The sequence below is a fragment of the Pomacea canaliculata genome, linkage group LG6, assembly GCF_003073045.1.
Source record: "Pomacea canaliculata isolate SZHN2017 linkage group LG6, ASM307304v1, whole genome shotgun sequence".
NCBI classification, from domain to species: domain Eukaryota; kingdom Metazoa; phylum Mollusca; class Gastropoda; order Architaenioglossa; family Ampullariidae; genus Pomacea; species Pomacea canaliculata.
Window position 1 is genome coordinate 1,636,525 of NC_037595.1, and position 14,681 is coordinate 1,651,205.

Here is a 14,681-nt window from a genome sequence, read left to right on the forward strand (position 1 = left end):
GATCACACATTGCACAAAGTTTGTTATATGCCACAAATAATAATAACTGAGCTAGCGATAACATATTGCACTAATTTGTTTATTATGGGCCAGAAATAATAATAACTGAGCCCAGCGTCACAGCCAAAGTATGATGCACTCTCTGCGCTCAACAACGATAATAGTGAAATTGTATTGAGAACACTGAATAACAACATGCTGTTACCAAACGCAGTCACAGATGTAAGAATTCACAGGTAATGAGAGCATAGAACAAGTAGATATTATGCAGATTATGATAATGGTAAGGTAAGACTTTATTTATACCAGAAGACAACTAACGGCAGCTTTATATGGAAGCACACCATATTCACATAACGGCATCAAATCAGAGACGTTATACCCTAAGGTCTCTGATCAAATCGACTCTTATTCCTTCAGGATTATATGAGCTTCATTCATTCGCAAACAATAACGTTCAGAAGTCGCACGGCCAAAACCACAAAAGACAAGCTCAATCTCTTGGTCCTGCATGTAAAAATCGGCGCCAAGATGGAAGGTAAAAAAAAAAAATACATCTGACAGGATGGATCGATGTTTTTGTCGTCACGAAAAATTTCAGACACTTTATAAAAGCGTTCGCCTGTTATATAAAGGTTCAGAATAGCACTCTAAATTATTTGGCTGTCCCAATAACTTCGGAGCAGGTGGATTCTAGAAGTAGGCATGGACGTGTATAGGGATATTAGTTCGTGGTGTAGGTGTACGGTACCGTGTTGGCGGGAGGATTGTTGTTTTACGCGCCGAGCCTGCAACTATATATAAATTATAATTTAAGCTATATTATACTCGCTGGCGAGCACATATACACACGAAAAGACAAAAAGGGACGCTATTCATTAAGAAAATAATTCTAAGAGATTACATCCAAATTTGGTGTGGTTTTTGTGGTCGAATCATTATAAAGATGATTGACGTATTTTGTTTGAATCCACTGTGTGGGTTAATTATTTGCCGGCAGTGGTGTAATCAGCTCGCGCGCGGTAGTCGGATCGGCAAACGGTGGAATCACGATTTTACATTAAACCATGGACGTACATTATCAACTCCGAGGTTGAATTGATGCCCCCTCCCTCTCAACTTCCTTGAAAAACAAAAACCTCCCTCCTCCCGCCACGTCAGGGGAAGTAACTAGGTTTTCACAGTCCAGCCGCATGCAGTTGTGTGGCGCGTGAATTTTATCTTGGAGAATAGAGTACATTCTGCTATCTGCTCAGTTTGGTGAGTAGATGCAGCTGTTTTGTCACATCGATCTATATTGTACGAAAGTATTGCCGCACATGTTTGTGCAGTTTGCTGATATTTTCAAAATATCATCGGTCGTGGTATAGAATAGCGTACTATTCGAAGGCACAGCAGCGAAACCAAACGACTCGTCATGAAGCGAAGAAAAATAAAGCTTATCGGTCATGTGAATCTTCGATTGGCATTTTGCTTGAAATAAAAGTAAAGGACGAAACATTATAACATTGCAAAAGCAGAATTATGCAACTCACAATATGCTTTGAGCTTGTTTTGATAAATAAACCCAAGAAAATGTTTATTAATCCATCGGAAGTTTGAACTGAGACGTTTAGTCATGCTGGGAAGTTTGAGTACGTTACACCCCCACATCTATATATATTCTAAAAGTCTGTAGATAAGCTAAATATATATTTATCATTTGAGAAATGACCAAATGAAAAATTGAATTGTAGGGTCAACAGTTATTTATTGACTTGAGGTATATTTGTCGTTGTATCTGCAATCAACAATGCGTTGAAGTGGAGGAAAAAGAATCATTAATTATGGTAGCATTGGCATTATCAAAGACAATGGAAAGATGGGTAAGAGCCGTAAGATGTGATATACCCCAAAAGAGCTTCGGAACCTCTTAGGCTCTTTAGATTCATCAGAACACAATGAACCCAGAATCATTCAACAAGTGGAGCATAAACCCAGTGTAACCTTTCCACTTGAAAGCAGTATGTGGATAACTAAATTACCATTGTAACTAGGAATGTCAATAATTGAACTATATATATGTTAATTGAACATATCTATTCATTGAATAGTATACTTAATGACTAAAATATCTTCTGAACATTCCTCACACTTCAGAGTACATGTATTTCACATCCATAGCTGTATTTTCTCATGTTTATCATTCCATATCTACATCTGCAGGAATAATGAAAACATAAATTAAGTGATGACACATGGTAATCTGGCACACAAAGAACCAGTTTATTGTATTTTCTCAGTGATTGTATTGGAAATAGATTTTATTTTAATGAGACAGAGACAACCTTAGCTATCATTCTAAATTATAATAATGAAAGTAAGGTTAACTTTATTAATCACAAAATTGTACAGAACATTATTAGTAGATATATAAAATTAGATTTTTATACAATTTTTGCTTACACTGAGGAATGTAACAGTTGTTGGTAGTATTAGATCACACTCTGCATAATAATTCATAAAAGTTGGCTGAATAAAATGCAATGCTGTCAGTTTTTTTGGCATAAGAAGGATATATCATAAGTATTTTGATCAACAGTTGAACTTGCAAATTTATTTAAGAACTATTTCAGAATAGAATTATTTTCTATAGTTTGATATTTAGCGCTGAAGAGATTGCCAATCTGTTTTAATGGGTCCTTTTATAAAATATGTTTTACCTGTGCTAATAACTATGTACTATGCACTATTAACAGAAAAATCTGAGATGGCAGAACCTAGCAGCCACAAAAAAAGGGCAGTAAATGAGGCAGAAGAATGGAGCAAAATACGATCGGCCCTGGTTGTTGCCCGAATGGAAGGATTTTGTCCTGCTTCAAACCAGTGTTCCTTCTGTAGGTCTTCTGAGGTTCCCGAAGTCATATGGTGTCCTGACTGTGGACCCAACACTCTGTATTGCATGACGTGTAATGAGAATATACACCGCGTGGTAATGTACCATCAGTCGTATGTTTGGAAAAATGTAAGTACTAAAATGTATAATATTAAAGTATATTTATTCAAAATCTTAGTTTATGGGAATGCATTACACTGTTAGCATTGTGCGTGCTTAAAACTTTATTCAAATATTAATAAACACTAACCAGAGAACTGCTGCATTGAAAATATTAAATTCACTTGCATAGCTGTATACTGAATTTTTTCTGCAGTTACAGGACATAACTTATTTTTTTTTTCTATTTGATAATTCGCTTATGTTTATTTTCTCCAGGATGTTTCTATGCTTGTGCCCCTTATTAGAGATACAACACTCATCCATGAACACTCATGTGACAGCATATACTCTCGTCAGATAAGCGTTTTTGACTCATTGGGTAAGTGTATTTAGTAGCAGCAGTATAAGAAATACATTATGTTGAAAACAAAAAAAACACAAACTATTTGTTTCTTATTAAAGTTCCTTAATGCCAACAGTTCCCTTGAGGACTCCTTGCAAACATTACAATATACCATATGACATTTTATTGTTTAAGCCACAGGATAATTTCCGGTGGTATCTTCAATGGCACAGGAAATGATTTTTTTAATAGCATTCACCTTATTTAAGACTGCATATGTTTGAATGGGTTTATCATACTTACCAAGGAGCTAGAGTGGTAAAACGCTTTCATAAAGGTGTGTTGGCCAGGTTAAAGGATACTGTTCTATAAATGATGTTGCAGGGAGACAGCATAAAGTAAAATCCCATTTCTGCCAGTGTGAGCCAGAAGTTGATACTTTAGTTAGAAGGGGATTATGGCCAGCAACATCCAAACAACCAGAAACAGCCTTCGCGATAACACTGATGGAGCTATGCCGAACGCTAAAGCATGAAGGCCAATTATCTCTACAAAAGTTTTGCTTTGCCTTAGAAGGAAGAACTACTTTCTTGCCTCCTCACACAACTGACTTCAAAAGCCTCTACCTGGCACTGGGTAAGAATTTATATACTGCATTATCATTTATAGTGTCATGTGTACTGAAAATTTTTGGATGCAAAATTTATTTGTGTATCATTGATTTTTGGAAGTTTGTCATTGGATATTTGCAGTTGGTTTTTGTGCCTAAGAAAAAGTATTTTAGTTTACAAAAATATTGTTTTCAGGAAACGCACTAACTGAATTCCTGCACTACAAGGGAGGTGCGCCTCGATTACAGAAGCAAGAAGACTGTGTGAGAAAAAGAGTGCACATGAAAATATAAGACGAAAGAATTTTGCAGGGCACATATACTGTGTGTCACGGGCCACAATCACATAGGTAAAAGTCAGAGGGAACTAGCAATGTCTTATACGAGTTTCTACTTGCAAAAGAAAAGCACACATAGATGTCTTGGCATTGTTTCGGTCTGTTTCTGTTTGGTGACCAAGTGATTATGATTATAAAGCTCATCACATTCTGAACATTTTCACTTCTTTGTGAATGTGTTACAGGATGAGAAATTTTAAATGTTTCATTTTTTTTCTTACTGTTATTTTATCACTAAGAAGCTGTAGTATCTTTGGGGGAAAATGTGTGAGTACCACAATTGCTCATTATTTTTGCTGCCTTAATAGAGAAAATGCCCAACATTTTTGTATCCCCGTGTATTGCCACACTCTCAACACAATCATGATATTTCATATAAACTTCAAAGTGTTCAGTGCTAATGTGTTCATGTGTGTGGATGAATAACAGTGCAAAAGTCCAGTGAAAACTGTACCAACAACTCAAATTCCTTGCAGTCCATACCACTAAAACAACTGTGATGTTGTAACACATTTATGTGTACCTTGAACACTTAGGACACCATCAATGCATGTAAAGAAAAGCATAAAATACCACTTTTCAGGCAGGAAATAAGCATCAATCAGAAAAATATGCTTTAGTTAATAACTTTTTTTCCCCCTTTGGTGTTCTTTATTGTTAATTGTTGGCCGGACCTTTTTGTATGAAAAAGGTAGAAGAGTGCGGCGAGCGAGATTTTACATGCAGATGTTTATACACGCTTGCATACATTCATAACGCACTCTTCACAAAACGTTACAAGTTCCAGAAGAAAATGACATGACGCTAAGAATAAATGTAGATGTTTTTACTTGAATAACTGTAGATATTTGTAAGTGAAAAATAAGACATCCTCTGAAAGTCAGCCCTGATACCTCATCTTGAAATACTGCACTCTTGTGTTATTTAAACAGGGGTAGATGGCCACATGATGAAGAATATAAAAAAAAATCCCCAACAAAAAACAAAACCAAAAAAACCCCCTTTTTTTTTTTGGAAGAGACTGTAGACTGCAGGGGTGTCAAACACCCGGCCCGCGGGCCACATCCGGCCCGCCATGAAATTTTACCTGGCCCGCGAAAGAATTTTAGTTAATCATTATGAATGGCCCGGCGACGGTGACAGTTAGAAAGCAAAGGACAGAAAAGTTCCCGTCAAGCACAGCAAGCGATGGGATGAGTTTAGTGAAGTTTGTACAGACCACCAACAGTGCACTCGTCAAGTTACCACCGCTCCTGTTGATGACCTGAAGGGAGAGTGAAGGCGGGGCCCATAAATCTGACCTTTGACACGGGACACGCTGGCCTGAACACGGTCCGCGGGTCGAAGATTTTTAGTACCTGTTAACTTCCCTGAATCGGTCCGAGATCAAAGGGTGACTAGGGTCAACCCACGTGTATGATGAGGCAGCTCAGCAAAAGACTAATAGAAACTCATCCTTTTCTGACTGCGGGCTGGCGAGCGGAAGTCGTCTCGATGAGACGTTAAGTTGTGAGAAGCAAACTTGTGTACATAAAGTTGGTGATGATCAAGATCAACAAACATCACACAGGAGTCGTCTTACTGATGTACACTTGCAGTCCATCCTGAGAATCTCCACAGCACAGAAACTTACTCCAAACATAAACGAACTTGTTGCCAAGAAAAAATGTCAAAACGTCCACTTCTGACAAAGTAAATTAAGAAGAAAAACTGCTAAGCCTTGGTTTGTTTTTACTTTAATTTTGTTTTAATGTATGATTTTGTTTACACAAATTTAATAACAAAACGTTTAGTTTTCTACTGTTCAATAAAAAGTTATCGGACTTAAATAATAACCTTCGGCCCGCCACCTTGTGTACAATGTGACATTTGGCCCCCTGGGTAATTGAGTTTGACACCCCTGCTGTAGAGTATAAATATATTTTTTGATTTATATATCTATTCTGATTTTTCTATCATCTGAAGTAAGGCCAAGTATTGTAGTAGTACACCAAATCTCCTTCAGACCTTCCATATTACGACTCCATTGATTTTGGTTACTATCTAAAATTCTTTCATGGACATATTTCTTTATATAAAAGTCATCTTTATTTCTTATTAACTTGGTGTGCTTGTATGCATCATTGTTCAAGCGTGTACAGATAATACACGTCTCTGCAAGTTTCCTGAGACAGATAGAGTCATTTCAGTATGCTTTATTCAAAATGCACCATTCCTCCAAGAGCACTGCTATATGCAGACCGTGATTTTCTGTCTGCGATCCGAATCACCTCTCAGTGCTGTCAGCGCTTGATCTGTCGACTGACTTTCATACCCTTGACTACAACATATATATGTCTTCCTCCATGCGACTTTGTGACTTTTGGTCTCCAGCACGGCCATGAAATGGTTCGATCAGTCCTATTTGAATGACCCCATTCAGTCTGTGATAATCTAAAATATGATATCAATATCTACCACCGTGATGTGCTGGGTGTCACAAGGTGTGTGCTTGAGCTACTTTTGTTTGCCATCTATGTCCAGCCACTGGGTCCTGTTATTTTCCAATATTGAGCCTGGTATCACATGTACACTGACAGTACACAGGCCACCTTCTGCTCTGTGGGTGAAAGTCATGGACTTTGCTTGCTGACACAGAACAAAAGATTCTAACATTTTTTACGAAAGTTCCTAAGAAACTGCTACATATGTATTGTATAAAACAAAAAACTTGCAGTGTCTGAAAGAGTTGCCTCCCTGACAGACCCTACAAGTCGCTTGTGACTAATGTACAATTATTTGAGTCTGGTTTGTGACATGACCTGGCACAACACTGTACAACCATATGACCAGAAGATAACCAGGCTGGCAAACATAAGTGGACAGATCTGCCTGCTGACTTCAAAATATCAAGCTTTATTTTTCTTTAAAGTATTCTTGAAGTTTGTAAAAAAGAAAAATAATAATAATAATACAACAACACAAGAGTAGTTCTCATTTTATCTGAAATTTCATGAGACTCATATTAATGCCTCTTTACATTCAAACTGTCCCTGCAGTAGATACATACACTATATAAATATACATGTGGGTGGTGGATTGTCAGAACTAAGCCTTGTGTACATTTTTGATTGTTTGAATGACATTTTTTGCCTGCAACAAAAGTGGCATGTCTACCATATGGCCTTGAAATGTAAATGCACCCTGAAACAGAGGCACATAAATATATAAATATTTAGCATAGATGCACAGATAAATAAACACACGAACATTAAGAACATTTCCAACATGACCATTTCATGAAAACAGAGAGGAAAATACCAATTAACTAGCATAGATCAATAAGATACATAGTATACAAATGCAAAAATGTACGCAGATGATATCTCTCAAATGCACTCAGAGTTAAGTATAAAGATAACCTTTTTTGGAGGGGCTTGTTTTCCCCTTCAAAATCCCTGATAATGACAACTTACTTCACCACTTTCTTGATGTTTTTCAAAGGCAGCAATGAGCTGTGTTGCCCATTCCACACGTTCTGCACTAGGCGTAAATGCTTTGCACACTATGGGTATTTGATTTGGGTGGATGATCTGCTTGCCTGTATACCCATTACGAGCTCCTTGTTCTGATTGTAGCTGCAGACCAACAGAATCTGTTTCCAGATAAGATTTTCAATTATTTAAATTAACACTATGAAGTGCTGCATCATGTTTTGATATCGTCATTTTTAAAATGATTCATCATCATTAATAGCCATCAAACTAGCTTATCAGTTAATACCATCTTCAAATACCTACCTTCTTCAGCAATCAATACTACATTAAAAAGTCTGCAGCATTAGAAGTTGGAAAACATGTTTAAATAGCAAAAGAATAATGTTTTTTCAGATACTGCAACAAGATTTTTTTTGTGAAAAAAAGAGAGAGACATCAACAGTGAAGAACTATAAAACAAAATGAGGTATATGCTGTTGACATTATATTATGCTGTGGGCACCGAAAAAATGGAAACTTTACTGGCATTGGGGTATCTCAAGATGATCAGAACTTGCAAGGAAAATCCAGCAGTCAACAGTAAAGAGCAAATTAAATGTTATTGTGAGCTCTTCATTTTGCTGTCCCCTACCTACTCTTAAGAATCTACATACAGATACTTTCAGTTACTGGTAAATTAATAGTTTATTCTAGCATGTGTCATAGACCTGAGTGTAATAACACATACCTTTGTAATCTGTAAATACCATATCAATTGCTTGTATGCGGAAAGCTTTGGCTACCGTGACTATCTTCTGACGAACATATGTAAGTTCTGCAGCATCTAATGTTTTCACAGCACCTGCACACACGTTTCAAGATGAAACTAAAATTATTGTGATCTCTGTGAGTGCTGTCCCCTTAATGGGGAGGGGTGGAAATAAATGTTTAAAAGTCTACAGCTCAGGCTATATCATGGCAAAGCACGCTGCCCTGTAAACAGATGCCATATGCAGAGAAAGAACATCATGCCTGTGATGAAATCTGAATGCAGGTCAGCCAATCCTGACTTTGTTGGTAACCATAATGGGGAAAGTAAGTCAGGAAAGTCTTTAAGATTTCCTTTTTTGTTGAGTTTGTTTCCAAGCCCTCCTACATTCAAGCACTGTTTCTTGATTGGTATCAACACAATGTGGGCATGCAGAAACAGTAGCTTCAATTCAAAGGCTGACATGAAATTAGTTGGTGACAAGTTATTATAATGTAGTGCTGTCATCAATTTATGAGAAAAAGTCCTTGTTGCTTTCCGTTTATTTATTTTTAACCTAGATATCTGGATTTACATAAATCTAAACCTCGTGATCTTTTTTTACAAGGCTGGCTGTCTTGCCATGATGTAGCCTTAGTTGATGGCTTAGCATAAAACACCAATTATCCCCTCCCATGTTAATTACCCATTAATATAACTGTGAGATTGACAAGGAGTTAACTGACAAAAAGAAAAATATGAGGAAAATTCTAAAACAACTTCTGAATAGAAATAAAGAATCAAAAAAGGACAAAAAGTCAAAGAAAGAACCTATGTCTGCATAGAAGTCATCGGCTCCAAAAACCACTCCATCCAGATGATAGATGCCCTCATGAGAGAATGTCTCTGCACGTCTGAGTATGTCTTTCATGTTTATTAGGCCTTCTGCGCTTTCAACATAGGTGATGAGACGTGGGCAATAAGAGGGCAAAGCACTATCTTTCAAGATGGATCGCAGACAATCTGTGAACTAAAGAATATGAGACGTACATTTTTAAATATATACATAATGTCATGTTTCAGATAATATTCAAAAATATACATCTATTCACCTCTATGCTTTACCTTTATTTCTCTTATCGGTATATGTCAACCCTCTCCTTACCTCCAAAAAATCAGGTATCCATTCCTGCAAAGCTGCTGCAATGTGTGCAGGGAAATTTTTCCAGCTGCATATCTAACCAAACCTTAAATTAGTGACCTTCTGCTTTGCAGTTGTGCAGACTTCTAGGCTATGCTGCCTCAAAAGCAATAAAGATAAAAAGTAAATAAATGACATAATCACCTGAACAATGTCCTTAACTGTGTCTGTTTTCGGAAGAAGTACTGTGGAAGGTCGGTTCTCTGCTGTCAAAATGACACGAAGATCTTCTTCTAGCAGTTGACTCCCCACAGAGTTGACTCTCACTGCTATGTCGACTCCTTTAACTTCTTTGAGCTCATCAAGCACCATTCTGATATTTTCCCGTGCCTCAGACTGTATGAGAAGTTGGCTCGACTTAAAAAATGGTACTTCGAAATCGTAAATTGGTGAACTTTTTCGTCTCAAAAGAGAAAGTGAGGAAGTCCTATTTACACAATTAAATTTAGTGAGTGTGTGTGTGTGTTGTTGTGGTGGTGGTGGTGGTGGTGGTGGTGGTCTACTATACCTTTTTGTTCAAAGCAACACCGTCTTCACACTCCAGCACTGCACAGTCTACTCCTAAGATAGGAATTTTTCGCAGTTTTTTCAAATCGTGTCCAGGCACATACATCAAGGTTCTCCTTGGAACATATTTTCGACTTCCCTCCGAGACCACATTACGACTTATACTTCTACTCACAATCTTGGAAGACGGTACTCCCAGCACTTCGTAGCCCATAAAACTGGATTGACCTCCGTCGAGCAGACGACGTGGCTGTGCACCGTATCGTACGCATGCAACTTTAAAAACCACACGAGCAGAAAAATATGCAGACTTGCCCAAGAAATGCATTTTGATTTAAGAAATGTACTTTTAAAAGAAACATACATACATGTATAGTGTATTAAGAATGAGGAACTTGTATTTTTTTTCGCACCATGTGTCAGTGAGAGTGATCTATCTTCGTCAAATGTACTTAGAGTAGTCTCCCTGTGTAACATGCCACACTCGGCTGTCAAAGACTGACCACGAACTAATATCCCGTCCGTGCTTTGACACTGGATAATTTTCAAACAAAAACAGGACAGAAAATAATCATGGCTGACAGAAGCGTTAGTCAGTCGTCCCTTGACTGGCACCTGCGTTGGGGACACATGGATAGACGCGGCAGCTGACAGGACTCGACCGCTACTCTTGGCTATTTTGGGCGGTAGTTAACTAGCTGCATGGTCCTGTACAGGACGACCAGTCTTTGACGTTCGTGTCGACAGTTCTTCCTATGGGGACCGCGGCGTCGACCATCCCCTAAAGCAGTGGTTCTTAACCGGGGTTCGATCGAACCCTAGGGGTTCGGTGAGTCGGTCTCAGGGGTTCGGAGGAGCCTCCGCCACGGAGGTCAAGACACACCCGCAATTCATGATTACACTGAAGAAGGGTTCGGTGAATGTACATAAGAAACTTGTGGGTTCGGTACCTCAAACAAGGTTAAGAACCACTGCCCTAAAGACAGAAGCGACTTCCAGCCTGAAAACACTAATACAAAAGCCCCGGATCTTTTCCCGCGAAGCACAACACGCGATAACCCGTTATAATCACCGGGTCTCCCCTCCATTGAGACAGTCCAGCAGATGGGGGAGAAACTTTACTTTTCTAATCAAGTAGGAATCCACAAAGAACTTTGATATCAGTTTTTATATCGAGCGGGTTTGGTGATCTGGCTGCTGTGAGATATTCTCGGTGCTGTTATTGGTTTAGGAGTCTCCTGTTAGCTGAACTAGCTAGCCCTGCATGACATGAGTAGCGGGACCACCATCACTGGGCGTCTATACTCTGGACATTGACTAGGAATGCTCATATTAAGTGTTGCTCCCCTGGCGGATGCTGGATCAAATGGTTCTTTAAGACTGACATCATTCTGCTTCGCTATTCACGGGGATTTGAGGATTGAAAGGGGAAAATTTATTTTGAACAGGTCGATCATCTGTGATTGGGATTCTATTGCTCAGGTTTAACATGTCTACACGCACGAGATGACGTCCGTTACATTGAAACATGCCTCTTGGCGAGTTTGCACAATGTATGACCGTGGTGCACACTGCAGCAGAACGATTGTGGAGCTTTGAACAAATGGCCTTTCCTGATTAATTTAAACTGAATCAGAACTCACAATCCGCTGACTGCCACCATGTAATCTTGCTGCATTCAGCCGTCAAACATTTTGACATTTATCGTGTTCCACGCAAACTGTATTAGGTCAAAGAACAGATGACAATCATGGCTGAGAGAAGCGACTCCCAGCTGGAAAACACAAATTACTAATTTAAAGTCCCGGATGTTTCCCGCGAACAAATCTTTCTAATTATATACATTATTATGCCCGGATTACTCGATCGTCACATTCACTTGTGCGGAATTATTAGGGAAGGATTATAACCATTAATTAATTAACGTGAATCACAGTTACGAAAAATGTATTTGATTCCACCACGTACATTATCATCCATGGCGATGAATCGACCACAAAATAAATTTTGATTTGGTCTCCTATATCGGCATTGATGGACATATATGCATGCAGATCAAATTAAGATACCGAACACCACAGTATTTACTATCTTTGACAGATCTTGACCGTGGTCGCTTTCACTCATGCATATAAGTTTAATGTTGATGCTGAAGATATAGTTGCTTCAGTCTATAGTGTTCAGTAAGGTAGGATCATGTCTGGTGTTGAGTATTATCACAAGACTTGGAGAATGAACTTGACGATGTCTAGTGTATATATATACATTAAAACCCAGAAAAAGTCTTTTGTGGACTTTCATCGGCTAATTAAGTCCGGGTGGGTTGTATAAAAGAGGAATTAAAAGAATACAACGTGATTAAATAGTCCACCCGACGAGTGACAGCCAGAATTTTAATGACAATTCTCCTTGGGAACTTCTGTCGTTTGCCCTGGAACAAGATACAGTGGAACCTCGGTTAGCGAACGCCTCGGATAACGAATATTTCGGTTAACGAACAAAAATTTCGTTAAAAGTTTGTCTCGGATAGCGAACAAAATTTCGGATAACGAACAGCCACGTGAACCACACGTGACCGACCAGCATGTCGTCATTCGCGCTCGAGACACAGTTACGATCAGTCGTTCCTTATCTATGCGCATCCTTCTTATTTAGTGATTGTTGTGCTTTACCTTAATAAGATAATCCTCAATCATGGCTCTAAAGAAGATTAAGAGCAATAGTAGTGAGGTAATGACAAGGAAGCGGCCAACAAATGAATTGAAATGAAATGATTTCAAAGTATGAAGGTGGCATTCGTCTGTCGGATATGTGATGTCGTATTACCGAAGAGTTTGACAGAAAAGGCAGAAGGAACAGACACTGGACAAGTTTTTTCCTTCAACCTCAAAGCTACAGAAAAGGGAAGTCACCCCCGATTTTACAATGTCACGTGTGCTCATGGAGGGGGAATCAGTAATTCCACCCCTTCCTCCCCACACCTGTTTCCAACCACGCCGTCAAAACGACAAGTTTTCTTATGTTTAAATGCTTTCGTTAATGTTTTTATGTTTATTTAACTCCATTTATATTGCATTATAACTGTTCTCATTACAAATACCTACATAGCCTGTAACTTTCAAATATTAGCAAGTCAACAGGGGCTGGGAACCAATTAAATCTATTTCCTTTATTTCTTATGGAAAAAATTGTTTCGGATAACGAACATTTCGGATAACGAACAGCTTTCCAGAACGAATTAAGTTCGTTAACCGAGGTTCCACTGTATAGACATGGACGTGTATTTAAAATATACAGGGGATATAAGTTCGTGATATAGAGAAACGGATCGACAGACTGGTCAAAAAATTGTGGTGCTGCACCGCCCGAAAAGCCCGATCGAGGAAGTTTTGTAACAGTAAACAAAACGTGAAGCTGAAGTGAAAGTAACAGACAAGAAAGACGATCTGTTTTCCTACTATAATTTGTTTCCCAACCACTAGGACTGACGTGTACTTTGGCCGACAGTAGGATGTGCCCCATGCCCTCCTTCATCAAATGAAAGCTCTTCTGTAAAAGAGGGGAAAAAGATCAGCAGAGTTGTGTCTGCTGTGACACTGTAACGTTGTTTGATGCGATCTTTAAATCTGCTGCTTTCTGTCTTTGAAAACGAACCTGCAGTGACATTTCCCCAGCACTACATGATTTTCTCAGGACTTTGGACAGGAAAACACCGATACTGAGTGGAAGACATCAAAGAATTAACAAGTACTTCCGGTAGAGAGGTAGTTTGAGGAAGGGGTGGTGTTTATTAGGAAACGAAGTCAGATTTTTCTTGGTGTCTGTTTATAACCCATATCACGCATGATTTCAGTGAAAACTTGACTTTACAGCTTGCATGCTCTTTAATTGTGAACAAGATTCCACGAATCATCGAGAAAAAAAACCTTGAAATTTTGTCGCTTGCAATGTTGCATGCGTGTTATATCTCATCACTACATCATTAGTTCGTGAATCATCATGTGTCAATGAAGAAAGCTTTTTTGTTTTAGTAGCTCTTAACACTTTCCATAGAAATACAAACCAGTGAAGCACGAGCTCTTCAATAACATTAATATTCAGCAGCAGTTTGACTTTGCTATCTTTGTACAAAAAGTCCCGCGAAAGTGATAACAGATGACATTAACGGCGAATTAAAAAAATGGAAAATAGTTTGGTATTGGTGACTAGCAAAAATAGTGGAGAGATAGGATCTTGCATCGTTTTCTGAAAACTGCATGACCTAAGCAAAGCTGCATTTGCTTGAAATAATTTTAAGTCGGCTACTGTGCAGTAAGCGTGGACCGAGCAGAAAAGTGTTGATTCGGAGAAAGTACCAAGAAGTATCAGTAAGGTGTAACAATGACAGATGTGACAGATATTAACCGTAGCGATGACAACAGTGGTGGAAAGTCAAAGTTAAATCCATCAGGTAAGATGATTTGCCAAGATCCATCTTTATCGACAGAGCTTTTGGTGGTGGT

The 14,681-nt window shown here is 38.5% G+C and overlaps 3 protein-coding genes across 15 annotated transcripts in view; 2 read left to right on the plus strand and 1 right to left on the minus strand.

Annotated features, from left to right (window-relative positions):
- Positions 1 to 29: 29 nt before the first annotated feature.
- LOC112566344 lies at positions 30 to 4,647 on the plus strand. Of its 3 annotated transcripts, none has more exons than XM_025242487.1 (5): positions 30 to 236; positions 2,739 to 3,004; positions 3,254 to 3,356; positions 3,705 to 3,956; positions 4,127 to 4,647. In XM_025242487.1, exons 2-5 carry the CDS (start codon positions 2,750 to 2,752, stop codon positions 4,222 to 4,224), a joined length of 708 nt encoding a protein of 235 aa, XP_025098272.1. In that variant the 5' UTR covers positions 30 to 236; positions 2,739 to 2,749; the 3' UTR covers positions 4,225 to 4,647. The 3 variants fall into 3 exon arrangements, with proteins under 3 accessions (XP_025098272.1, XP_025098270.1, XP_025098271.1); XM_025242485.1 differs by lacking the exon at positions 30 to 236 and adding an exon at positions 309 to 538; XM_025242486.1 differs by lacking the exon at positions 30 to 236 and adding an exon at positions 706 to 1,260.
- Positions 4,648 to 6,196: 1,549 nt separating this feature from the next.
- LOC112566879 (citramalyl-CoA lyase, mitochondrial-like) lies at positions 6,197 to 10,977 on the minus strand. Its single transcript, XM_025243290.1, has 6 exons — positions 10,181 to 10,977; positions 9,817 to 10,008; positions 9,303 to 9,501; positions 8,472 to 8,585; positions 7,724 to 7,902; positions 6,197 to 7,451 (listed from the first exon to the last, which is right to left on the minus strand). The coding sequence occupies exons 1-6, from the start codon at positions 10,505 to 10,507 to the stop codon at positions 7,356 to 7,358; spliced, it is 1,107 nt and encodes a 368-aa protein (XP_025099075.1). The 5' UTR covers positions 10,508 to 10,977; the 3' UTR covers positions 6,197 to 7,355.
- A 2,546-nt stretch (positions 10,978 to 13,523) lies between these two features.
- The window catches only part of LOC112567374 (rho GTPase-activating protein 8-like), a 32,775-nt gene continuing 31,617 nt past the window's right edge, over positions 13,524 to 14,681 (plus strand). For 3 of the 11 annotated variants that reach the window (XM_025244077.1, XM_025244075.1, XM_025244076.1), the window contains exon 1: positions 13,527 to 14,629. In XM_025244077.1, the coding sequence (XP_025099862.1) occupies positions 14,560 to 14,629 (70 nt within the window). In that variant the 5' untranslated portion in view covers positions 13,527 to 14,559. Of the gene's footprint in view, positions 14,630 to 14,681 lie in introns of all 11 variants that reach the window. The other 8 variants (XM_025244081.1, XM_025244078.1, XM_025244074.1 and 5 more) reach the window with 7 other exon arrangements.

Bases quoted from the DNA above. Each gene is read 5' to 3' on its own strand.
- LOC112566879 (XM_025243290.1), bottom strand. From the start codon at position 10,507: ATGCATTTCTTGGGCAAGTCTGCATATTTTTCTGCTCGTGTGGTTTTT. The intron at 9,502-9,816 runs GTGATTATGTCA...CATATTCTTTAG, and splicing joins CAGTTAAGGACATTGTTCAG to TTCACAGATTGTCTGCGATC. The intron at 7,452-7,723 runs GTAAGTTGTCAT...CCTCTGTTTCAG, and splicing joins AACATCAAGAAAGTGGTGAA to GGTGCATTTACATTTCAAGG.
- LOC112566344 (XM_025242485.1), top strand. From the start codon at position 427: ATGAGCTTCATTCATTCGCAAACAATAACGTTCAGAAGTCGCACGGCC. The intron at 3,005-3,253 runs GTAAGTACTAAA...TATTTTCTCCAG, and splicing joins AGTCGTATGTTTGGAAAAAT to GATGTTTCTATGCTTGTGCC. The intron at 3,357-3,704 runs GTAAGTGTATTT...ATGATGTTGCAG, and splicing joins AAGCGTTTTTGACTCATTGG to GGAGACAGCATAAAGTAAAA.